At 37.4% G+C, this 25,550-nt stretch overlaps 1 protein-coding gene across 1 annotated transcript in view; it reads left to right on the top strand.

The window, feature by feature from the left end:
* The first annotated feature begins 488 nt into the window (after positions 1-488).
* The window catches only part of ubr1 (ubiquitin protein ligase E3 component n-recognin 1), a 38,763-nt gene continuing 13,701 nt past the window's right edge, over positions 489-25,550 (top strand). The window contains exons 1-26 of the mRNA XM_067455112.1: positions 489-547; positions 3,620-3,885; positions 4,261-4,339; positions 4,592-4,702; positions 6,881-7,008; positions 7,096-7,234; positions 7,320-7,382; positions 7,545-7,668; positions 11,555-11,662; positions 11,820-11,908; positions 12,012-12,110; positions 15,579-15,736; positions 15,829-15,928; positions 16,021-16,149; positions 18,319-18,499; positions 18,712-18,773; positions 18,877-18,987; positions 20,145-20,210; positions 20,314-20,415; positions 20,509-20,572; positions 20,754-20,878; positions 22,549-22,601; positions 22,738-22,840; positions 22,927-22,975; positions 23,197-23,351; positions 23,474-23,573. Of these exons, the coding sequence (XP_067311213.1) occupies positions 512-547; positions 3,620-3,885; positions 4,261-4,339; positions 4,592-4,702; positions 6,881-7,008; positions 7,096-7,234; positions 7,320-7,382; positions 7,545-7,668; positions 11,555-11,662; positions 11,820-11,908; positions 12,012-12,110; positions 15,579-15,736; positions 15,829-15,928; positions 16,021-16,149; positions 18,319-18,499; positions 18,712-18,773; positions 18,877-18,987; positions 20,145-20,210; positions 20,314-20,415; positions 20,509-20,572; positions 20,754-20,878; positions 22,549-22,601; positions 22,738-22,840; positions 22,927-22,975; positions 23,197-23,351; positions 23,474-23,573 (2,800 nt within the window). The 5' untranslated portion in view covers positions 489-511. The remainder of the gene's footprint in view (positions 548-3,619; positions 3,886-4,260; positions 4,340-4,591; positions 4,703-6,880; positions 7,009-7,095; positions 7,235-7,319; positions 7,383-7,544; positions 7,669-11,554; positions 11,663-11,819; positions 11,909-12,011; positions 12,111-15,578; positions 15,737-15,828; positions 15,929-16,020; positions 16,150-18,318; positions 18,500-18,711; positions 18,774-18,876; positions 18,988-20,144; positions 20,211-20,313; positions 20,416-20,508; positions 20,573-20,753; positions 20,879-22,548; positions 22,602-22,737; positions 22,841-22,926; positions 22,976-23,196; positions 23,352-23,473; positions 23,574-25,550) is intronic.

Raw genomic sequence — 25,550 nt, 5'->3', positions numbered from 1 at the left:
CACTCACACAGAATTAAAATTCTGTAATAACTCACTTATATTGTTCCAAACCCGCATTACTTTGTTTCGTCCGTGTAACACAACATGGATATAGAATATTATCACAATATTATTCCGTGCGATATTATGAAATTGGATATAAATTGGAAATTGGATATTTTTTTTGGATATAAAATAGAGAGGAAAATTAATATCTTGTCATTAATACATTTTGTTGAGTCTTCCAGTATACTGATACTTTAAAATAGTAATAAAAAATAATAAATTCAACAATCTTTTTGGTTTTATATAATAGTATTAAATAAATCGTTTCACTTTTTATTTTATTTTTTGTGCTATGAAATTTGTAGGTCAAGCCACATGCTTTTATAATCTGATCACAATCTGTAATAAAATTTCAATGTATATTTACCTCTTTTGTTATATCACTGAATTCAATACATCATGACTTTTAAACTGTTGCAAATCAGTCCTGGATGTTGCTGTGGTGACGCTTTACGGCATTTGAATCATGGCGGAGTCGCTGAACGGTGTACAGTTGAGCACGGTAAATAGATGATTCTAACCACTTCAGACACAAATGCAATCGCTTGTCACGCGTTGTTCAATATATTAAGCTTTTAGCAGTGAAATATATATGCCGAATATGCGTGGTAAACCTGTACATTATGTTTTATTTTAGATTTAATGATGAACATTTTGGTCAGATATTAGATTTTGTTGACATGATTGTTTATCATGTAGCATGTAAACGAGTAAACTTAACTGCGTTTACTTCTTTACTCAATGGCATTTAGTACGTTGTTTTTTGTCTAGTTAAATTTGTAACATGAGCTGTTAATATTTTGTGTTAAATAGTTTGTGGAATTGCAGAAACAAGCATTTTTTGTGTGTTAAAATCTCGTGCGGATGCATTTAAAAGTTTAATTTGTTTACGAAAACACGAAGGTCGTGCATAAAGAGCTTCACTTTGACTTAAATTGGGTTGGATATGACCTTTTGAGAGTATTATTATTATTATTTTAAAATAATTCCAGGTCTTTGGCCTTGTGCAATTTTTTTTACCTTTTCTTTTTTAAATATATTTTTATTATTTATGATCAGAATAGACAGTTTTTTTATTTTATATTTGCTATTACAGAATATAGTCTTGCACATTCTAACCGTATGTAATATTATGTGCTAACTTATACTTCTTCAAAATGATTATCTCCCCCCCCCACAAATAACATATTTCATGTTTAGAAAAGTTTGGTTGTGAAAGTTGAGCATGATTTGCAATTAAGTGTTTTTTTCAGAATCATAACCGAGATTGAATTCCTCATGATTTCTTAACTTTTTTAGATCAGGGTGTACATTTTCTCTCTGAAGCTTGAAATTATAGTGATGTTTAAATGAATCTCTTCCTGATATTCTGATGAACATGAATCTGCTTTTGTGAATTGTGCCAGTTCCAACTATTGCATTGAAAGTAAGTGTCAAGTTGTATGCATCAGGATTGACCCTTGTTCATTCCTTGATTGATCTTGCTGCAGAACTCAATCAGACAGATTATTTAGGCATGAATGGGTATGTGCCATAGTTTTGATTATGCTGGCTAGGGGTCAAAGATCTTTTATGAGAGAGTTTCTCTGTCCATTAAAGGGATAGTTCACCCAAAAATTTAAATTCTGTCATTCAGTCATGCTCAAGTTGTTCTAAACCTGTATACATTTCTTTTTTCTGCTGTACACAAAGGAAGATATTTGGAAGAATGTTTGTAACCAAGCGGATCTCATAGTGTGGGGGTGCTGAACTTGTTGGTCCACCACATTCCACAGATGCGCAATTAGATTGTGATCTAAGGAAGTTTGTATGCCAAGGCAACACCTTAAACTCTTCATCATATTCCTCCAACCATTCCTGAATAATGTGTGCAGTGTGGCAGGGTGCATTATCCTGCCGGAAGAGACCACTTCCACCAGTGAACACCAATGTCATGGTGGTTGGTGGCATTTAGGTAGGTGGCAAGTGTCAAATTTATGTCTACATGAATGGTTGGACCCAGGGCTTCTCAGCAGTACGTCACCAAGAGCATCTCATTCCCTCCACCGGCTTGTCATCGTCGCACTGCATCTTGGTGTCATCACCTGCTTAGGTTAAACACCACACGTACACAGCCGTCCACATGACATAAAAAACGGCACTCATTGGATCAGGCGACCTTCTTTCATTGCTCCAAGGTTCAGTTCCGATGCTCACGTTTCCATTGTAGGCACATCCGATGATGGACAGTGGTCTTCATAGGCACTCTGGTCTACAAACAATTTTGATGCACTGTTTGTTGACACATTCCTCCCTAAATCATCATTAAAATTTTGTGTGACTTGTGCCACAGTAGACCTGCAGTTGGTTCAGACCAGACGATTTTGCCTTTGTGTCCTTCGTGCATCGATGAGCCTTGGGCGCCCAACACCCTGTCGCTGGTTTGTGGTTTGTTTCTTCTTTGACCACTGTTGTTAAATTCTCACCACTGCTAACCAGGAGCGACCCACAAGTCTCTGACCCACAAGTTTCTGACGTCATATATATAAGACGTAATTTCAAACCATGACATCTTATATATATAAGACATCATGGTTTGAAATTATGCATGGCACAGAAGGTTCCCCTGCTTAAACCAGCACATGTCCAGACACGTCTTAAGTTTGCCAATGACCATTTGGTTGATCCAGAGGAGTCATGGGAGAAAGTCATGTGGTCAGATGAGACCAAAATATAACTTTTTGGTCATAATTACTCTAAACGTGTTTGGAGGAAGAAGAATGATGAGTACCATCCCAAGAACATCATCCGTACTGTGATGCATGGGGGTGGTAGCATCATGCTTTGGGGGTGTTTTTCTGCACATGGGACAGGGCGACTGCACTGTATTAAGGAGAGGATGGCCATGTATTGCAAGATTTTTGGGAACAACCTCCTTTCCTCAGTTAGAGCATTGAAGATGGGTTGAGGCTGGGTCTTCCAACATGACAATGACCTGAAGTACACAGCCAGGATAACCAAGGAGTTACATTTGTAAGAAGCGTATCAAGGTTCTGGCGTGGCCTAGCCAGTCTCCAGACCTAAACCCAATAGAGAATCTTTGGAGGGAACTCAAACTCTGTGTTTCTCAGCGACAGGCCAGAAACCTGACTGATGTAGAGAAGATCTGTGTGGAGAAGTGGGCCAAAATCCCTCCTGCAGTGTGTTCAAACCTGGTGAAAAACTACAGGAAATGTTTGACCTCTGTAATTGCAGACAAAGGCTACTGTACCAAATATTAACATTGATTTTCTGCGGTGTTCAAATACTTATTTGCAGTTGTATCATACAAATAAATAGTAAAAAAATAATATATTGTGATTTCTGGATTTTTTTTTTATTATGTCTCACAGCATATGATTATTGAATGTATTTAGCTTGTTTATTATATAAGATATTTATTATTTTAGTATATTTTTCTACCTGTTTGTTTTCACCCTTGCTCCTTGTGTTTTTTTATTTAAACTTTTTCATTCCTTCTTAAACCCAAACTTTTGTTTTTGCCCCAATTGCCATCACTTGTATTTTTTTCATTGCTCTTTCTCTTTTGCACCAGAAATGGCAGGAGTCTTCAAACAGAGGGGCTGCTATACTCAGCTATTTGGGGGAGCAGGTCCCACTAATTTACTGCTTAGAGAGAGAGCCACAACAAGAAGAGGAGCAGCAAAAGGTTGAGGAACACCTGCTGTATCCACTTGAGTGCTTTCTTTTTGGGGAGGACCCCTGTGTCGGCCTGGAGAAGCTACAGCAATACAACAGCAACTCATCAGCTCAGCAGTGTGGACGTGTCTTTAAAGAAGGGGAGACAGTCTACTCATGCAGGTTAGAATGGAGACCGTTTGATAATATACTTCACAGTTTATGCAGTCACCATCAACTGAAAGTGAAAGTAACATGTGAAGGTAACAGGTTAAGCCGTCCAAGTGAGTGCACACACATTAGGAGTAGTGAACACACACAAACACGCACACCTGAAGCAGTGGGCAGCCATTTTGCATATATATATATATATATATATATATATATATATATATATATATATATATATATATATATATATATATATATTTATATATTTATATAGCCTATAAGGAGAAACTTTTATGATGAGTTCATGAGGAGCCCAGTTCAGTGTTATAGGTTGCATTTGTCACCATTGCTTTTCTTTCTTTCAATCGTCCTTATATGTATTTTCAGGGACTGTGCAATAGATCCCACTTGTGTACTCTGCATAGAATGCTTCCAGAAGAGTGTGCACAAAAGTCATCGCTACAAGGTACATGCTCTCATTATTAATAATATTATTATTATTTTATCAAGCTAACTGTGATGAACCTTTGGAATATATACTGGCATTTTTTTTCTCAATGCTGTTCTCTCTACGAAGAAAGTTTGACTGTTTGTGAGATTTTTAGTGTGTGAAAAATTGAATTGATTACAAATACATCCATCAAAATAAATTAATTTTTTATTCTTATATAGTATGTATTTATCATTTTAATTAGTATTATTTACATTGCAATCGCAGATGCATGCCTCAGCAGGAGGAGGTTTTTGCGATTGTGGAGACTTGGAGGCTTGGAAGACCGGACCCTGCTGCTCTCAACATGACCCTGGCTCTTCAGTTGCTATGGAAACGGTACAGTTTATTCTCCAGAAGCTTATCTATGTTAATGTTGTTTTAGATTTTTTTTCCATGAACAGCATTGTTGGACTAACTTCCTGCCTTAAGGTCAGAGGAGCGTTTGCTCCTGTTTTCTCTGTGGGAAAACAGTGTGTGGGAAAGTGACACACAGGAAGGGCTGTGATGCAAAACTAGCTGGAAAAAAAATCGGGGACTACAGTGGTAGAAGAATTAGAAAAGTCTTTCGTGAGAAAGTTGGTGTCATAAACATTCTTGTTGGTGTCATAAACATTCATTTAAATCCCTGTATTCCTTCGAAAGCGAGGATGTACTGATATGGGATTATATCATGACTGATTTCTAGCTGTGTATCTGGATTTTGGCCTGGAAAGCAGATGGTCTGCTTCAGCGGTCAGATAATTCAATAGATCCGCCATGATCAGATCAGGCTCCAGATCGACGCTCACTCATGGCCACTCACCGTATCCTTACCTTTGTCGGAAAACAGCAGGTGCCTTTTTGTTTTTGACACCCTCAGGTGAGATCTAAACATGCACATAACGAACATGACAGATGGGCGGGCATTAAAAAACCAAATGAACAAACATCAAATCCTGCTCGGGGTCTGCCGTGTTTTGTGTCCTATCTTTCTGCAGCTTGTGCATTGCAGTGACTGGCTTTTAGGAGATTATAGATTGTGATCTTCTAATGGTGTTCAAGAAATTGAGTTTTTTTTAGAAGGTTACTGTAATAGACTTTTGGGAGCTTGAATTTCTGACAGATATCAGATAAATAAACAAATGAGAATAAATAACAGTGAGCTTTTGTGATGCAACATCATTTGTTGTCTTTCTTTTTTTCTGTGGAATACAAAAGGAGATGTTTAGCAGGATGTCCAAGCTTTTCGTTTCCACAATGGGAAAGTGAATCTGGAGCTATCAAGCTCCAAAAACTAAAAATAAAGATATCATCAAAAAAGTCCACACGGCTCATGCACTATATTATACATCTACTGAAGTCATGTGAGGCCATGGTTTAAATCATAATTCACAGAAAATCTTCTCATCCACTCTAACTCTGGAATTTCATTTATAACCCCATATTCTACTATTACAACGTTTGCGGTCAGTAAGAAATTAAGGTTGCACTTCATTTTAATGTGTCATTGTTAGAGTGTCATTACTATAGGGTTAGGGTATTAATAGGATTTTAATTTAGGGTTAGTTGCATGTAATTATGCATAATTTACTGTTATTACTACTATGGTAAGTACATGTAACATTTGTAACAAGGACACTGTAAAATAAAGTGTTACCGAAATGAATGCGTTTATTCAGTGCGGATGCATTAAATTGTTCAAAAATGACATTAAAAACCTTTATAATGTGTAATGTTAAGATTCTATTTCAGATGCTGTTCGTCTGAACCTTTGAAAAATGTATCCTGGTTTAAAAAAAATAAGCAACGTGGATACAATTTTTTTCTTGAGCAGCAAATTTGCACATTAGACACTGGACAAGGATCTTGTGACACTGAAGACTGTAGTAATGATGCTGAAAATGTAACTTTGCCATCACAGGAATAAATTACATTTTTTAAATATAATAAATACAAAGCAGCTATTTTTAAATTATAATAATATTTCATAATGTTAGTTTTTTATTTTATTTTAGATTAAAAAAATGCAGCTTTAGAAGAACTTCTTTCTGTGTGTATTCTGACACCTTTCTATCAGAACCAGCATTAACAGTAACTTGTCTGTTTGATCGAGCCACATGGGCCAGCCTTTGCTTTCCACCTGCATCACTGAGCCTTGGCCACCCATTCACCACTGACTCACTTTAGATAGATACTGACTACTGCAGACCGGGAACACTCCACAAGAGCTGCAGTTTTGGAGATGCTCTGACTAGTCGTCTAGCCAATTTGGCCCTTGTCAAACTCGCTCAAGTCTTTAAGCTTTATGCTTTATGCCTATTTTACCTGCTTCTAACTCCTCAACCTGCTTCTAACACATCAACAGTCCCCATTGACTTTTATTATATGGAAATGAGCAGCTTTGACATTTAGCTAAATATTTACTTATAGGTGAATTAATAGATTATTGTAGGTGAGAACAAAACCAAGTATAACCATTCTGTGAATAACTAAAACTAAATGACTATCTTTGATAGTTGCCTTTATATGTCACAGGATGAGTGTGTGATGGATCCAGATCTTCAAGAAAGGGCTCGGACGCTGTTCCACCTGTTGCTGCGGTACACGACAGACATGCTGGTTTGGGAAGAGAACAATGAACTATCAGAAGAGCTGAAGCCAAAGTGAGATGGAGTTACTAAAACTGGCTCACTGGTTTAAAAAAAAAAAAAAAAAAAGTCAAGATTAATGTTGTTCAATATTGTGTCTAGAATGAAACAAGACACCTACTTCTGTGTGCTCTACAATGATGAACATCACTCATATGACCACGTCATCTACACACTTCAGCGAGCAATCGCCTGTGACCAGAATCAGGCTCAAATCTACACTGCACTCATTGACAAGGAAGTGAGTATTCTGAGCATCCACTTTTCACGTGGTCTTACATAGGCAACGTACAGACTTTTCAATAGTGCTGTTATTATGATGTTAGGGGCGGAGAGCAGTGAAGAGAGGTACCCTCAGATCCTGTCAAGATGCCAAGGATAATATCAGGGTAAACTTACATGTACACTATTTATATACACCCATTTAAATATATATATATATATATATATATATATATATATATATATATATATATATATATATATATATATATATATATATATTTTTTTGTAGATGTCATTTCTATTTATCTGTTTACTTTCCTTTGCAGCGTAACTCAGAGCACATTATCCAGAAACCTTTGCGGGTGGAGATTCTTCACACTGCTGTTATGGCTCATCAGACCTTCGCCCTCAGACTTGGCGCATGGTTCCAGAAGATCATTGGCTATTCAGGTAGACCATTGGGGAGGATTGAGGACTCGTGAACTAAGAACTGGTTCTTATTAAAAACTGTTCCATTTTTAAAACAATAATTTGAGCTGCATTCATTTAATGGCTGTAGTAAGCCCTTCTGAATCTATAGTGCTAACTTGATAATGCTCTGATAGTTCGGTTCAGTTCGGTTCATTTAAATAAGTGTGAACGCTGTCATCCGATCCCTGGTGTGCACCAAACAAACAGACATCTGAACGAAACAAAAACATGACATGTTACAACATGCAACCCTAAAAAGGACAGAATTCTCAAGCATACCTGGGTTTTCTGTACATAGTTGCAATGTTGCCCATTATAGCTCGGTACAGGTGTCAGAACCGTGTCTCACAAGATATTTTCATTTGCCAACGTTAAACAAAATTGCTTTGGATAAAAACATCTGCTAAATGATTACATTTTTGTGTGTAATGGTCCTAGCACTGAAGTTCTCAGCTAGTAAAAATATCAACATGTGTACACAAATAAACGCATTTAGCCTGGTACACAGCATTGTTTTGGATGTTCTGTAAGTTCTGTTGCAAAATAAACATAATTTTTTTGTGTTAAAAATGACAGTGTTAACGCTTAAGCACACCAGGACTAAATTTATAATTGTATTTGTTGGTCCAGACTTAAAGAATTAAAGGGTTATTTCACCCAAAAATTGTAATTCCCAACCCGTAAGACTTTTGTTCATCTTCGAATCACAAATGAAGATCATTTTGATGAAATCAGAGATCTTTCTGTTCCTCCATTAACCGCTACGCAACTGAAATGTTGACGCTTCAAAAGGTTTATAAAGAGAGAAACTGATTCCGTATGAGTTGAGCAGTTTAGTCCAAATTTTCTGGAGAGACACGATCGCTTTATGTGATGAACAGATGAATTTAGGCTTTTATTTACATATAAACATTGATCAGTGAACATAAACAGACGCTCAACCAGATCTGCTTGACACACGAGAACAAACCTCATCTCAACACATGAGAATGAGCCTCATTGGTTCTTGACGAAGCTCAAATGTGCTGCGTAACACGAGAATGAAACTCATTGGTTCTTCAGGAAGCTTAAATGTGCTGTGTAAATGAGAATTAACCTCATTGGTTCTTGACGAAGCTCAAATCTCCTGCGTAAAACAAGATGCTAACCGATGACCGTTTGACCGATGGTTTACCGTATCAATGTTAACCGATCAAAGTTGTCGGTGGTCGGCTAAAAAAAAAAGTGATCTCTAAATTAGGCTATTATAGACCGTGGACTAAACGCTACTACAGTTAGCCATCTCATTTCAAAATCTTTTTGTGTGAAGTGAACAAATCCCTCACACTCAATTTTTTGCCTGTTTGTACTTAATAAACCAATAAAAACATTTGGCGCGAGGTCACAGCGTTTGGGTTTGCGCGCTCACAAGGTTTGCAAAAAGTAAACAGGCTAAAACACTCGAGGTTAGAGCCAGGGCAGACGACAGTATGAAGTGTGCATTCCGCATAAGATGGGCTTACATTCGGAAATATATTACATCTACATTTCAGTGTTAACACACAAGGTGTTGATCATCGTCTTTCTTTATTATTGTTAGCACTACCTCAAACTAAAGTGAGCTGTCATTTTCAAAAATGAGCTGTGGCAATGTTTCAAATGATCTTCTAACGCTAGACAAATGCCTTTATTTTCAACGCGATCACCTTGTACCCAAAACATTTCGAAACTAAGGAGCCATTTTTCCTCCGATTACAAACAAGTTCCTCGGCGCAGTGTTTGCGGGACTCATGTTTCACGCTGTAGGGGATTTTAAAAAAGTGACGTAAGTGGAAGGGAGGCGGCGGCGCTGGGACAGTGTGTGTGAGAGAGCGGGAGGCAGAGCGGCAGAGAGATCATAGAGAGATGCGACAGTTGTGAAATTGCAGGTGCGGCTCGCGGTTGTTATTTCAAATAGCGCAGCATATTTTAAAAGGTGGGTGAAATGCTGTTTCATGCATACTGAGCTTTTTACACTGTTAAAGACTTGGATTCCCATCCTAAACATAGACAAAGTTTCAAAAACTAATGTTGGACATTTGATGGAGTATTTCTGTGTTAAAAATACTCCCTCCGGTTTCTCACAAGTTTCGGAGAGTTTTTTTCTAGTATGGCTCGACTTGACGTTAATAGATCGGAAGGTCCTTGTATGGGCCGTACGGGCTCTTCTCCCGGTAGGGTGCGCGCGCGCGTGTGACCAGAGCGAGAGAGGAAATGCACGCCGATAAACACACTCTCAGGTGCAGATCCAGTCGATCCAGGTGCCGCGCTCCACTTTATTCCTATGGGTGACATCAAGCGACTTCAACGCTTCAGCACAGCATTCCGGGAAGGCAGCGCTGCATTTGAACCGATTTGAACGCAGAAATGACGGGAAGCTTCATAACATCGCTTCAGTCGCGTCGCAAAAGTGGATCTCCACCGTTCACTGCTGTCAGGACTTTACCAAATCATACCAAAGAAGTGTGTTTTTGACAGAGCGGTCCCAGCGATAAAGGTTCAGTCCTGCTTTGGAAGCAGCTGGTGAGTAAAACTGCTTCAAATGTCTGTGCTATTGGCTCGTCGTGTGAGTAAACATCAGTAAACGACACGATCGCGCGCTTCGTCATTCAAATGCGCTAACGTTACTCCATTGTTGTTCTATGTATAACGTTACACTAGTCTGACGTGCAAAACCGTTTTGCTTGCTACTGCTAAGGTTTAGTCGCATATAATAGTCCATAAACCGAATCATGTCCTCATAAACTGCGAGTAAACACACACAAATGTTGACAGGCCACTAAATACAGTACATACCACAGAGACGGACGTCCTGCTGTTGCGGTTTCTCCTGTTCAATTTATTTCAGCCTCCGAATGATTCTTGATCATGTATTACCTGAGCTCGATAGCCATGAGTTTCTCCACGCTTGAGGACGTCACCGCTCTTGTCATTCTTTAGCTCCGCCCACACGATACGCCTCCAGGCGCTCTGTTTTTTCCGGAAAATATAATAAAACTAAAGACTTTTCGGAGATATGAAGGATGCAATACTACTCTATAGGTACTCAAGATTGACATGAGATTGACTGAAACTGAGTGTTTCACCCCCCCCTTTAAACTAATCGGTTAACCAGTTTCAACCAGCTAATGGTCTGTGGTTTGGTGGTCTGTCAAGAAAATATTTAGTTTTTTGACATCCCTTCAATGAACCTCATTGGTTCTTGCAGAAGCTCAAACATACAATCTCTTTATGAACTTTTTTGAAGCGTCAAAGTGGTAGTTGCATAGCTGTCAATGGAGGGACAGAAATATCTCGGATTTCATTAAAAAGATCTTCATTTGTGTTCCAAAGGTAAGTAAGTGTTAACAGAATTTTCATTTCTGAGTGAAATACAAGTGTGAACACAAATCTATAGTGCAAACTGCAAACATTAGTGTAGTCTGTTTCCCAAGTGAATGACTCTTCTGAACCTGGTGTGTGTGTGTGTGTGTGTGTGTGTGTTTGTGTGTGTTTTAATTTAAAATAAATTAATATTTTTTCTTATTTTTGTTAATAATGATACTGAATTATTTACATAATGAATATGCATTAGTTAATTCTGAACCTTTTTTATGTTTTTGATCAAATATTTTAAAAATATTTTAGATTTTTTATATTAATAATAATAATAATACATGTATTTTTATTATCATAATTATAATGTTGTTATATACAGTATAATAATAATAATTTGTATTTTATACATAAAATTTTTTCTTTTGTTTGTTTAGAAGAATTGTCACCAGGGTTTTGAGACCTGCTTTGAAGTAGTTTATGTTTATTAAAAAAAAAAAAAGTGGTTTTGTTATTGTAATTGTTTCTGTAGTTGGCCTCAGGGAGGTGTTCTGCCAGGTGGCTTTGGAGCCGACCACTGACAACAATAAACTCTGCTTGATTAGTCAACTCATGCTGCACGATGCAAAACTTTATAAAGGTAAATATTGCTACCTCTACAATAGGTGTGTCGGGATATTGACAATAGTCATGATATTTAGAAATTAGAAAATTATTATTATTATTAAATTATTATAAGTTATTTAGAAAACTCTTCTTAGTACTGTCTCTAAATCAGTTTTTTTAACTCACATCAGGAGCCCGCAAGGTCATCCATGAGTTAATTTTCACTAGTTTACTGATGGACACTGAATACAAGAAGCAATTTGCCATGAAATTCACAGAGGTAAAATATAATGTTTGAGTAAAGTTGTATTTATTGTTTTACACTAATGCTTGTCATTAGCAAAAGCAGAGATGATGTCTAACATCTGTTCATCATGTTTCAGCATTACAAGCAGCTTCAGGAAGACTTCATCAGTGATGACCATCAAAGGAACATCTCAATCACAGCTTTGTCTGTGCAAATCTTCACTGTTCCCACGTTGGTATGATGAAATTACAGCAATCATGTGTCTAAAATGTGCAGCATTTTTCTGCATTTAATTAAACCTTATTAATAACTAGACTGCCATTGTTATCATTGTATTTATGAGTGTCCTACTTAAATTAAGAATGTAATTAAATGTAATTACAAGAAGTCTACACAATTAACATAGTAGTTACTTAGTAATGATAAATTAGTAATTACAAGAAATTCAATTTTACATGGATAATGTGAGAATGCAGCACATACGTGTCACATTATGAACTATATTCTGGCAAATTTAAAAAAAACACCACTTGCGTACCTAGAAGCATTTGCCTTTTTATACTTTATTATTGCTTTAATAGTTTTGGGACCCCTGCCTTCACATACATTTTAATGACATACCATTTTTAATTTGGAGTTGGCCCACCCTTTGCACCTATAACAGCTTCAACCCTTCTGGGAAGGTTTTCCATAAGGTTTAGGAGTGTGTTTATGGGAATTTTTGATCATTTTTCTAGAAGCGCATTTGTGAGGTCAGGCACTGATGTTGAGTATGGCTCGCTGTCTCTGCTCTAATTCATCCCAAAGGTGTTCTGTTGGGTTGAGGACAGGACTCTGTGCAGGCCAGTCAAGTTCCTCAACCACAGACTCGCTCATCCATGACTTTCTGAACCTTGCTTTGTGCACTAGTGCACAGTCATGTTAGAACAGGAAGGGGCCCTCCCCAAACTGTTCCCACAAAGTTTGGAGTATGAAATTGTCCAAAATGTCTTGGCATGCTGAAGAAATTTGGCGACTTCTGCACACTGTGCGCCTCAGCATACGCTGACCCCGCTCTGTGATTTTACGTGGCTTACCACTTTGTGACTGAGTTGCTGTGGTTCCCAATTGCTTCCACTTTGTTATAATACCACTAACAGTTGACCATGGTATATTTAGTAGTGAGGAAATTTCTCGAATAGACTTATTGCACTGGTGGCAACCTTTCACGCTGCCATGCTTGAATTCACGGAGCTCCTGAGAGCGACCTATTTTTTCTCAAATGTTCGTAGAAGCGTCTGTATGCCTAGGTGCTTGATTTTATAGACTTGTGGCCATGGAAGAGATTTGAATGGAAAAACCTGGAAGAGAAATGATTCGGAGGGGCATCCCAATACTTTTGGTAATATAGTGTACTTCTAAAAAAGTTTTTATACTTGTAACTGGTACTTGAACCTTGTCTCTAGCCTTTAGTTTACCTACAAAGAAAAATTCTATAACACTTTATTTTAAGGTGACGTATTTACACATTACTACAGTTCAATATATAGGTATAACAGTAAATTATGCATAATTACAAGTAACTAACCCTAAGTGTAACGCTATAGTAAGTACATGTAGCAAATTCATATTGCTCAGTACTTATTTGACCTTATATCACCTTCAAATAAAGTGTAACTGAAAATGTAACTGTCATTCTAAACCTTTATGACTTATTTTCAGTGGAGCACAAAAGGGGAATTTTGTAAGAATATCTTGTTGTTGTTGTTGTGTTGTTGTTTTTTAATATAATGAAAGTAAATGTGAACACTGGCCATCAAGCTTCAAAATGACAACAAAGTAAGAATGACTTTTGCGGAATTATACAGGGAGTGCAGAATTATTAGGCAAATGAGTATTTTGACCACATCATCCTCGTTATGCATGTTGTCTTACTCCAAGCTGTATAGGCTGGAAAGCCTACTACCAATTAAGCATATTAGGTGATGTGCATCTCTGTAATGAGAAGGGGTGTGGTCTAATGACATCAACACCCTATATCAGGTGTGCATAATTATTAGGCAACTTCCTTTCCTTTGGCAAAATGGGTCAAAAGAAGGACTTGACAGGCTCAGAAAAGTAAAAAATAGTGAGATATATTGCAGAGGGATGCAGCAGTCTTAAAATAGCCAAGCTTCTGAAGCGTGATCATCGAACAATCAAGCGTTTCATTCAAAATAGTCAACAGGGTCGCAAGAAGCGTGTGGAAAAACCAAGGCGCAAAATAACTGCCCGTGAACTGAGAAAAGTCAAGCGTGCAGCTGCCAAGATGCCACTTGTCACCAGTTTGGCCATATTTCAGAGCTGCAACATCACTGGAGTGCCCAAAAGCACAAGGTGTGCAATACTCAGAGACATGGCCAAGGTAAGAAAGGCAGAAAGTCGCCCACCACTGAACAAGACACACAAGCTGAAACGTCAAGACTGGGCCAAGAAATATCTCAAGACTGATTTTTCTAAGGTTTTATGGACTGATGAAATGAGAGTGAGTCTTGATGGGCCAGATAGATGGGCCCATGGCTGGATTGGTAAAGGGCAGAGAGCTCCAGTCCGACTCAGACGCCAGCAAGGTGGAGGTGGAGTACTGGTTTGGGCTGGTATCATCAATGATGAGCTTGTGGGGCCTTTTCGGGTTGAGGATGGAGTCAAGCTCAACTCCCAGTCCTACTGCCAGTTTCCGGAAGACACCTTCTTCAAGCAGTGGTACAGGAAGAAGTCTGCATCTTTCAAGAAAAACATGATTTTCATGCAGGACAATGCTCCATCACACGCGTCCAAGTACTTCACAGCATGGCTGGCAAGAAAGGTTATAAAAGAAGAAAATCTAATGATATGGCCTCCATGTTCACCTGATCTGAACCCCATTGAGAACCTGTGGTCCATCATCAAATGTGCGATTTACAAGGAGGGAAAACAGTACACCTCTCTGAACAGTGTCTGGGAGGCTGTGGTTGCTGCTGCACGCAATGTTGATGGTGAACAGATCAAAACACTGACAGAATCCATGGATGGCAGGCTTTTGAGTGTCCTTGCAAAGAAAGGTGGCTATATTGGTCACTGATTTGTTTTTGTTTGGTTTTTGAATGTCAGAAATTTATATTTGTGAATGTTGAGATGTTATATTGGTTTCACTGGTAAAAATAAATAATTGAAATGGGTATAAATTTGTTTTATGTTAAGTTGCCTAATAATTATTCACAGTAATAGTCACCTGCACACACGGATATCCCCCTAAAATAGCTAAAACTAAAAACTAAAACTTCCAAAAATATTCAGCTTTGATATTAATGAGTTTTTTTGTGTTCATTGAGAACATGGTTGTTGTTCAATAATAAAATTAATCCTCAAAAATACAACTTGCCGAATAATTCTGCACTCCCTGTAGTTTATAGTATGAAGTACTATATGAAGTTTATCCAGTTCACAAAAGTGGTGAAAATGATTGATTCAGGATGAGGAGTCAGACTGATCTGGTTCTTACACAACTGATTGCACTATTGTACGTTATATGGACAATACATTTTAGAATCTAAAAATCTTTTGTTTTAAAATAAAGAATCGTTTGTGCATGAAAAGGTTCCATGGTTGTTAAAGGTTCGTCATGGAATTTTTTGAGGGAACTAACCAATAAAGTAAATTTAAAGGTATTTAAAATTTCCCTCTCTTTTTTTACTTTTTATTTTAGGCTAGGCAGTTGATAGAGGAGGGCAACGTCATCAAGGTCATTATAGACACTGTAATGGAGATGATGCGGGAACATCTGGACAACAACCACCGCTTCCACTTCCAGGGCCACAACCCTGATAAGTTCTTCCGGGTTCAAGTTATCTTCCATGACCTCAGGTCTACACACAACCCTTGCATTATAGAAAATAAAAACAGCTCTGTTTATTTTGATTAGTTAGCTTAATGCAGATTGGTTTCATTTTCATCAGGTACATTCTAATCAGTAAGCCCTCTGTGTGGACGGAGGCGTTGAGGGTGAAGTTCATCGAAGGCTTATGCGTCTTTCTCCGCTTCCTTTGCTGTATGCAGGTAATGCTTTCTCCCGTCGAAAGGTTTTTTGCATGAAAGGCTGTAGTTTGGTTCGATCTGTAGCTTCATTGAGTTTCAATCTTTGATGGCAGGGGATGGAGGAGGTGAGGAGGCAGTTTGGTCAGCATGTTGAAGTGGAGCCAGAGTGGGAGGCAGGATTTACCCTCCAGATGCAGCTACGCCACATTCTTGCCATGTTTCAAGACTGGTGTTCGTCTGATGTGAGTCATGGCTAGTCAGAGATCTTGCTTTTCTGTTATGCTTTTTAGGATAAGATGCATACATAGGTGATTAATGGAGAACATGATTATATAGTATGAATATATAATATGCATACACTACCATTTAAAACTTTTGGTTAGGTAATATTTTTTATGGTTTTAAAAGAAGAATCTGTAATAATGTTTAGGATTCTTTGATGGATAAAAAGATAAATATATTAATCAAACGATTTAGTAAATTTAAGAACTAGTGAACTGTTACAGATATAATAACTGTTTCTAGATGACATATACATTTGAGTAAAATACACCTAACCATCATCAAAATTTAACGAAATCTGGACAATTTTAAATTGAGCAAAAAATATGTCATGGTTGAAGCCAATCACAACCAACTTCCCAACAAAATCAGACTAGGTTTCTCTCTAGATTTTGACATTTCATTCTGAAAATACAAACCATAGCTTCACTTCAGACTTTACGGACAACAAAGTAATTGCAGATCTTCTTCTTTTTATTTATCTTGGGTTACAAAGTCCTCGACACATTCCCTCGTATTTAATTTACAAACATTTTCAAGTGCTTCACTTCTAAATCAGGACAATGAGTGGATGGTCTTGTTTCTAATAATAACATGTATTATGCTGTAGCTACATAATTATGTGAGGTTTTGAATTGAAAATACAGCTAAAAGCTCCTGTGTGCGACCAGCTGCAAAACACCATTTTAGTGCAATCGTCAAGTAAAACTATTTCTATTTTTTTCAGTTGTATAAAACACGATGCTAAAACAGATTGTGCTTCATTACTAGCAATTATGTTTTATAATCATACACATGGAAAGAGTAATGTTCTCAAAATCAAGTCAAAAACCTCAGGTTATTCCTTACTATTGCTTGACTTATTATCTTACAAACTGTTTATTCACTAGTTAAAGAATGACTTGAAAATCTCACTCTGTGTGTGTGTGTGTGTGCATGCGTGTGTGCTGTCCTTGTAAACTTACGTTGTGGGTACAAAATATCCATTTTGGGGACATTTTTGGTCTCCTTGAGGAAAACAGCTTACAGGGTTTCTGCTGGTCTTAAAGGGTTTACCAAAGGAAAATTTGGTCATTAATAACTCACCCTTATGTCGTTCGACATGCGCAAGACCTCTGGGAACACAAATCAATTTTTGTTGAAATCTGATGGCTCAAAAAGGCCTCCATTGGCAACAATGTAATTTCCTCTCTCAAGACCCATAAAAGGCACTAAAGACGTCGTTACAAAGCCCATTTCACTACAGAGGCTCTACAATCATTTTGCGACGAGAAAACAACTAAATAACGACTTGTATATGATGGCCGATTTCAAAATACTTCTGCCTGAAGCTTTGTAGCTTAATGATTCACGTATCGATTCATGATTCGGATCATGTGTTAGTGATTTCAATGCCAAAGTCATGTGATTTCAGCAGTTTGGCGGTTTGACACTGATCACGAACACGCGATCCGAATCATGAATCGATACGTGAATCATTAAGCTACAAAGCTTCAGGCAGAAGTATTTTGAAATCGGCCATCACTATACCCACTATATCCAGTACATCCTTAAACTAAGATGCATTTACTTGACATGCACAATGAAGAAATTTAAAAAGAAAATGTTGTTTTCTGAGAAACTGAAGAAATTATTTTGTAAAAAAAACAACAACAATATGCTTAAAACGAACAAATATCTGTCATTTGAATAAGGTTTATTTTAATGAACCCAATGGCAGGTATTTGTTCTTGTTTTAATCATAAAATCACTTTCACAAGATTTCACAAGATTTCTTATCTCAAACGTTAAGCTTTTTTTTGGTAAAAAATATTGAAAGAGTTATGAATTGTATATCTGTTGTAAATTGTGTCACTAATACAACTAACTGTGTGCATAGACATTTACATTTAGAGAACATATTGACGTGTTATGTTCCTTTTGATTTATTCCTTAAAAAATCTGCAGAAACCCTGAGCTTATATAGATCATACTAAATTATGTTTTTTGAAAATGTTAAAATACCGAAAGAATTTGTGAGGGTTGTTTTTAGGGGTAGGGTTAGGGTATAGAATACAGTCTGTAAAGTATAGAAATGATTATGTGTATGGAAAGTCCCCATAAAACATTGTTGTGTTATTTACACACAGGAGCGGGTTCTGCTGTTGGCCTTTCAGGAGTGTCACAGAGCTCTAATGTCCTGCACCAACCAGCCCTTCCGCAGCGAGCCGACGGACAGCTACATGTGCAAGCAGATCCTCCACGTACGGCCGTACAAAGTCTCCCAGGAGCCCGTCTCTATCCACCTGCCCATCTCCAGACTACTGGCTGGTTAGCAGAATTGTTGAATTGTTGCATCAGAAGTCAGAATTTTGGGGGTTTCTTAAAATGTTCTTATATCTTAGAGATCCCAAACCTTAGTTAGTTAAGTGTATTATTTGATCTCATGAAGGTGCACAGTTGATAATTTAGTTATTTTAAACATTTTTGTTACTGTAGTAATCTGTGACTGTTATTTAACCCCAGTCTGTGTCTGCTCTCAGGTCTATATGTGGTGTTGTGCCAGACTGGAGCAATTCAGTACCTCCCTGACTTTGTGGATCCTGTGAGTATGGCATTAATGAATAAATTCACATATTACAGGTTCATTTTCTAGCGCTGTGGTTTATAGCTGTGTGCATGCACACGTGCATGTGTGTGTGTTTCAGGTGCAGCTGAACTTCACTGAGCTAGCGGATCAGCCCCTGCGTTGCGTTGTATTGGCGGCTCAGGTGTTTGCCGATATGTGGCGCAGAAATGGCCTGTCACTCGTCAGCCAGGTGAGAGTGCCACCAGCTCTGGTCACACATCCGATGAGGCCATATTTATACAATAGTTCAAAATTCTCTGAATAACCAGGATATGTTCAAAATCAGAACATGCAAAGTCCCTAAAAAAACAGTTGGATCATCAACTGATTTTTCAAACACATCCATTGTTTCATTTTGACATAAATGCTGTGAAATGGCCTTTAATGAATATTGATGCACTCAATATTGTATTTAATCTGTGAAAATATACATAAACGTATGTATAATTGAGAAGTTAAAATGCTAGTTAAAAGCACAAATTTAAAGGGGTCATATGATGCTTATTAATGTTTTCCTTTAGCGTGTAATGTATCTGTTTGTGCATGTATATGATGAAGTTAAAAAGCTCATAGTCTCCCACAAAGAGATTTGTACTAACATCAGACGCTGACCCAGACCTGCCTAAAACACCTAGATTGAACTCCAAGAGAACTTCCTCAAATGTCTACATGTAAAATATTAGCATAATGCTGGCCCAAAGCCATACGAAAAGTAAGAAGATCAGTCAGTGAATTATAGTGGTGTCATGTTGTGTCATCATGTCGTGGTTTTTGTATGGCCTGAATTTAGGAATCGATTTCCTGACCAGTACAACTAAAAAGTATTTAGGAATTAGTTTTAAAAAGGACAGCTTGCTGAACCTGGGAGAGTACAACACCGGCTATATACAAAGACAACTTACCTCTGAGAAACATTCTGCTCAAGTCATGATTGTAAAGTTTGTTTTTTTGATCAATTGGCTTGATCATCCACGTTTTCAGGATCTGACTGATATGGGCAAAGCGACGACATTAACTAGGTTTACAGTTGCTTAAGGCTAAAGCTCACGGTTGTGGTAAGGGGTGTTACATATCTGACATGCTTGAGGTGTTTGGCCAATCACAAGTCACTTGGTCAGCTGGCCAATCAGATCACTCTTGAGCTTTTCAGAAAGAAGGGCTTTGTAGAAAGGAGCATGACAGACTGGGAAAAACTGGAGTTTTTTTGAACATTAAAGCATATTAACCTATTTTATTCCACCCAATAATCTTTTAAGATAGCTTAATGCGACCCTTTTAAATACACAGGTTGTGTTGCATCATTAATGTATTCTAACTTTTGCTGATTTTTGTTGGCTCTGTTGTTAGGTGTATTACTATCAGGATGTTAAGTGCAGGGATGAAATGTTTGATAAAGATGTTATGATGCTGCAGGTATGTGCATAAAATCATAAATGTGTAAATAAAATGTAGATTACAAATATTATATATAAATAATAGTATATATAATTTAATAATTGTATTTTCTTAACCACAGATTGCTGCTTCCAAAATGGACCCCAATCATTTCCTCATGCTTGTTCTTTTGAGATTTGAACTTTTTGATATTTTCAATGGTAACTGCTCCATTAAAGATCAGGTCAGTAAGAGTTGAGATCAACCATTTGATTTTGTTCCCTTCTCATTAATAATTGTTTATTTTGATTGATTTCTGTACCTTTTCATCGCACAGGAAGTACTGAAACAGTGGAATAAGTTAACAGAACAGATGCTCTACCTGATAATTGTCATTGTTGGTAAGTTCTTACAACCTTTTATTCCCACTTCATAAGTGTTTGTGTTTTTGGTTTAAAGTGAGTTTTTACAATGTGCTGCCCTCTCCTGCCTTTAGTTGATGTGCTTTAGTTCATGTGACCAGTGTGACTGGTCATTTATGTAAATGATTTGACTGGAGACACTGCCTATGTTGACATGCAGGTGAGCGGTATGTACCTGGAATAAGCCATGTGACTAAGGAGGATGTGAATATGAGGGAGGTTATCCATCTGCTCTGTATTGAACCTATGGCTCATAGCAGCCTGGTCAAAAGCCTGCCTGATAATGTAAGACATTTAGTTCATTATGTGCATATATTTTATTTTATTATTTAAATTACATTTTAATTTAATTTATGTATTAATTATATTGGTAACACTTTACAAAATGGTCTCATTAGCTAACAATTGTTAATGCATTTACTAACTTTTAGTATTTATTAGACTAATGTTAGTCAATGTTAGTTAATAAAGGCCACACTGCACAGACAAACGTCAACTTTATTTATATAGCACTTTTACAATGACGATTGTTTCAACAAACAAATTCGCCTTTGAATTTAGAATTTTACAAAAAATCATGTTCACACCACCCTAACAGATATCGATAAACTCGAGCACCCACAGGAAAAGGTCTCCATTCATTTTAACCAATAAAAATAAAAGATTGCAGTTTTCAGACACAACGATGCCGTTAAATGTCAAGAGCGCATTATTGTCCAGCGTGCTCTCACAGACATCTCCTTGCTCTTTCTCTGGAATTGTCTTCTGATTCAAAGATCATCAAAGTTTGTTGGACAATCGTGTGAAAATGAACCCCGGCCAACGCAAACAGATGCTGACAGACTTGTTTTTTGGTGTTTGTTTGTTCATTGTGAATTGGCCTTAAAAATACTACTGTTCAATAGATTTTGCCATCAAAAGTTACTTTTACAAAAGAGTATTGCATAAAACATTCAGTTTTCAAGAGAAACATTGAATCATTAAACACAAATCATCACCTCTTGGTGCAAAGTATTTAATAAAAGGAAGTTGCTGCAATCGGGGAAGCCACTGTCCAATTTTCCATACACGATCCAGGATTTTAAAATGTGTGCATATGTGGACACTGTTTGTGTATACGCACTCTTTTACTGGTTTGAGCAAAGTATTGGAGTAAACATTTTGCATTTGATTTTAACACATTTTTATTCAATTTAAATAGATATATTTGTAGCGGATGCACTGCTTTGGGACACTTTTCCTGTGTTTTAATGATTTAACTACAGCAAGGATTGCTTGGCGCATGACAATTCCACTTAAAATTGTATTCCAAATAGCACAATTGAACTAATTTTCTGAGATTTGTTTTTGCACAAATAATGATCAATGAAGTGCACTTAACTCTAAGCAGATGGCTTGGCAAAATATACATTTTAATGACACCAAAGGACTCGCTCTGTGATTGATCGGCCCATTGGCCAGTTTGAACAGGTCCGATGATACAATACTGTACAAGCTCTGCTGCACGCAAGTGGGCTGTTGGTGTCATGCACAGACAGACAGTAGCCTAATGATAACCATTTACATATCGTTCCCAAAATGAAATGGTTTCCAATCACTTTTTTTTACACAGTTTGCGAAAATGTTTTCTATTGTATAAAATATAAAATATATTCACATAGAAATAGGTGGATGGAAACCTCATGTTGGCTCAGGTCCATTAAATAGTGCATTTCTAAAATTTTGAGAAGTGTTTTTTATTATTAGTTTATGTTAACTATTGCTAATAAATGAAACTTATTGTAAATTGTTACCAATCGAGTTGTTATTTATTAATGTATTAATTTATTACAGTTCAACTATGGTAGCCTTTTCTGACTTACATTAATTGACTTACACTAATTTAACTACATTGTCTGAATGTGTGTGACTGAACTATAAACATTTTATCTATTCTAACTAAATTAATCCATTAGGAAAGCCACGAAACAGGGCTGGAAATGGTTATCTCCAAGGTTGCCACTTTCAAGTGAGTACATTTCACCAAATATTTAGTGGGTTATACCAGTTATTACACTGTTATTACTAGCTATTGTACCAGTTGATACACTGACAGCGCTTAGAAATGCAAAGTATATTCCAACTCTTTGTTGAATGTTGTTTAGAAAACCAGGAGTGTCAGGCCATGGCTTGTATGAGCTGAAGAAGGAATATCTGAAAGAGTTCAACCCCTTCTTCTATCATTACTCCAGACCACAGCATAGTAAGGTATATGATGCAGTTGTTTTCTCATAATCTTATCCAGTAAAACATGTTAGTCTTGAAACAGCAGGATGTTCATTTGTTCGTGTTAGGCAGAAGAGGCTCAGAAGAAGAGAAGAACTCAAGAAGGCAGTGATAAAGGTACGTTGATCTAGATTGTACTGAAAACATCTGCACACATGTATTTTTTAATGGATTTTTGAAATAAGTGCTAAACAAAAATGCAACATTTGAATACAATCATATTATGTAAATTAATATGAGCAGTGTCACAGTTTTTACTATAATTGAAAATTTTGACTGTGTTGACCAATCAGAAGACAGGACCATTTCAACTGATATCTGATGTTCCTCTATTTTAGCCCTCCGCCCCCCAGTGCCCCCTCCCTTTTGCCCAGCGTTCTCAAACATAGTGAATCTGCTCTGCTGTGACGTCTTCATCCATGTCCTGAGGAGAATTCTCCAGAAAGCAGTGGAGGACCGTTCCAACCGATGGACTGAACCCATGATTCAGAGGGTATGTCTCTTCCGGCTTTTGTGTCTAAGAACATTCTTAGATTACCTGGAATCTCATTGGCTGTTACTGTCTTTTTATGGGATAGGACAAATGTGATTTTTAACATGCATTTATGACTTTAGGCACTGCACCTTGTTGGCCAGGCTCTACTAGAGGAAAAAATGCAGTTGGAAAGCAGCAGTGCTGAAGAAGTGAACTTTGACTTTAGTCTAAAAGCACAAAGTAAGATATTACTCTTCATCTTGGCCTATCATTAACACAAAATCTAGGCTGTTTCTGATATCGTCCCTTAAATAGGGCACTATTTGAAAGGACAGCCATTTGTAGTGGTGTCCAATACCATAGTGGACATTGAGTGCACTCATTCAATCCCACAATGCACCGCCATAACAACTGTACAACTGATGTGCGCTAAATGGCTAGAGAATACCCATAATGCACCCTGAGTCGCGTTTCGCCAGGAGATGGTGTCCGCAGTTGAATCAATCATCCATCCATTTTCCATACTGTGCTGGTCCAGCATAATATTATACAGGTATACATTCCTGTTTTATTATGGTTTATACATGATAGTTTTATGAGTTCTAAGTAATTTTTTTCAATACTACTGGAGCTGCCAGTAGCAGCAGCTGCCCTTCCGGCACACTCAGTTTGCTCACGCGTTTTCATTTACTTCTTCAGATGGACAATATTAGTGGAGAAATGTAGGGAATAGTGAAAAAGGGTATAGGGAGCGACTTCGATCATATTCTTCTCTCTAATAAAGGCAGGATTCTGGAGAAGCGGTGCGCCTCACATAGACAGGGCGTATATGCTCCGAGAACAGACACTGCACTAGTGATACCAAACACACCGGTCTGTTACAGCCTATTACCAAGCTCCTATATTTTGCGGTCGTTTCTTTTAGATTGATAACGGTTAATATTAGGCTTGCAGCAATAGTCGGTGTTATTGTTCAGGCATAAAACCGTTTACATCACTTGCCCACCGTGGTACCACCCCCCACTGTTTTGATATTTCATAGTAGTAAAAATCATTTAGTTCAATTAGAGAATAGAATAACAACTGACTGTGCCGCGTGAGCTGATGGAGCATCTCGGCACATCAGCAGCAGGAGTCAGAATTCATCACGAGAGTGAGAAGCTGAATGACAAGATGATCACAGAATATTTGGTTTCAAAGCGAAATGTAAAAGTGAGTTTAAAGGGTTAGCTCACCCAAAAAGGAAATTGATGTCATTAATGACTCACCCGAATGTCGTTCCACATCCGTAAGACCTCCGTTCATCTTCAGAACACAGTTTAAAATATTTTTTATCTTTATTTGAGGTTTGAAAACAAATGCAGAAGAGAAGACACTGCTGAATAAAGTCGTAGTTTTTTTATTTTTGGACCAAAATGTATTTTTGATGCTTCAAGAGGTTCTAATGAACTAACTGATGTCACATATGGACTACTTTGATGATGTTTTTATTCCCTTTCTGGACATGGACAGTATAGTGTGCATACAATTGGATACGCTCTCGGACTAAATATAAAATATCTTAAACTGTGTGTGAAGATGAACGGAGGTCTTACGGGTGTGGAACGACATTAGGGTGAGGAGTTAATGACATCAATTTCATTTTTGGGTGAACTAACCCTTTAAGTGTATTTGTCACTGTACTGTTTTGTTGTTGTGTTTTTCATTAAGATAAATAGGCTAATGAACTCACAATTGGCGCTAATTCTAAACCAAAACTAAAATGAGCACGGCCACTCTGTCATTCGTTCAAGGCTGCACTGCACATGCACTGTAATTTGACGTGAGGGAAAATTTTCTCACCATCCCGTCCCTAATGGGTACAAAGGCTGATATTATTTGATTCTGTTATTCTGTTTTCAACAATGTCAAACCAATGCAGCTTAACTCAAAATGCAAGCTCAGGCATGTGCTGCTTCCATATAAGCTTTGTGGAGTTATGCACTCAGACAGAGAATACTCTGTTGCAGGGAACATTAAGAAGAAGCAAATATATGAATTAAGTAAAACAAGGTTGGATTCCTAGGCTATAAGAGAATTGTAAAAAAGAAAAGAAAAGCATATTGTATTTGGCCTGATTTTATAGTGTAAATATATTCAAGCGTGAATGAGATACCGTTCTAGGGGGATGCCAGGTGTGCGAAAAAAGAAAAAGAAACTTGCACTTTGAAACCTGTT

Source organism: Pseudorasbora parva, chromosome 10 (genome assembly GCF_024679245.1).
Source record: "Pseudorasbora parva isolate DD20220531a chromosome 10, ASM2467924v1, whole genome shotgun sequence".
Classification (NCBI taxonomy): Eukaryota; Metazoa; Chordata; class Actinopteri; order Cypriniformes; family Gobionidae; genus Pseudorasbora; species Pseudorasbora parva.
The sequence above is the reverse complement of the archived record's forward strand: the minus strand, read 5'-3'. Positions and strand labels throughout refer to the sequence as shown.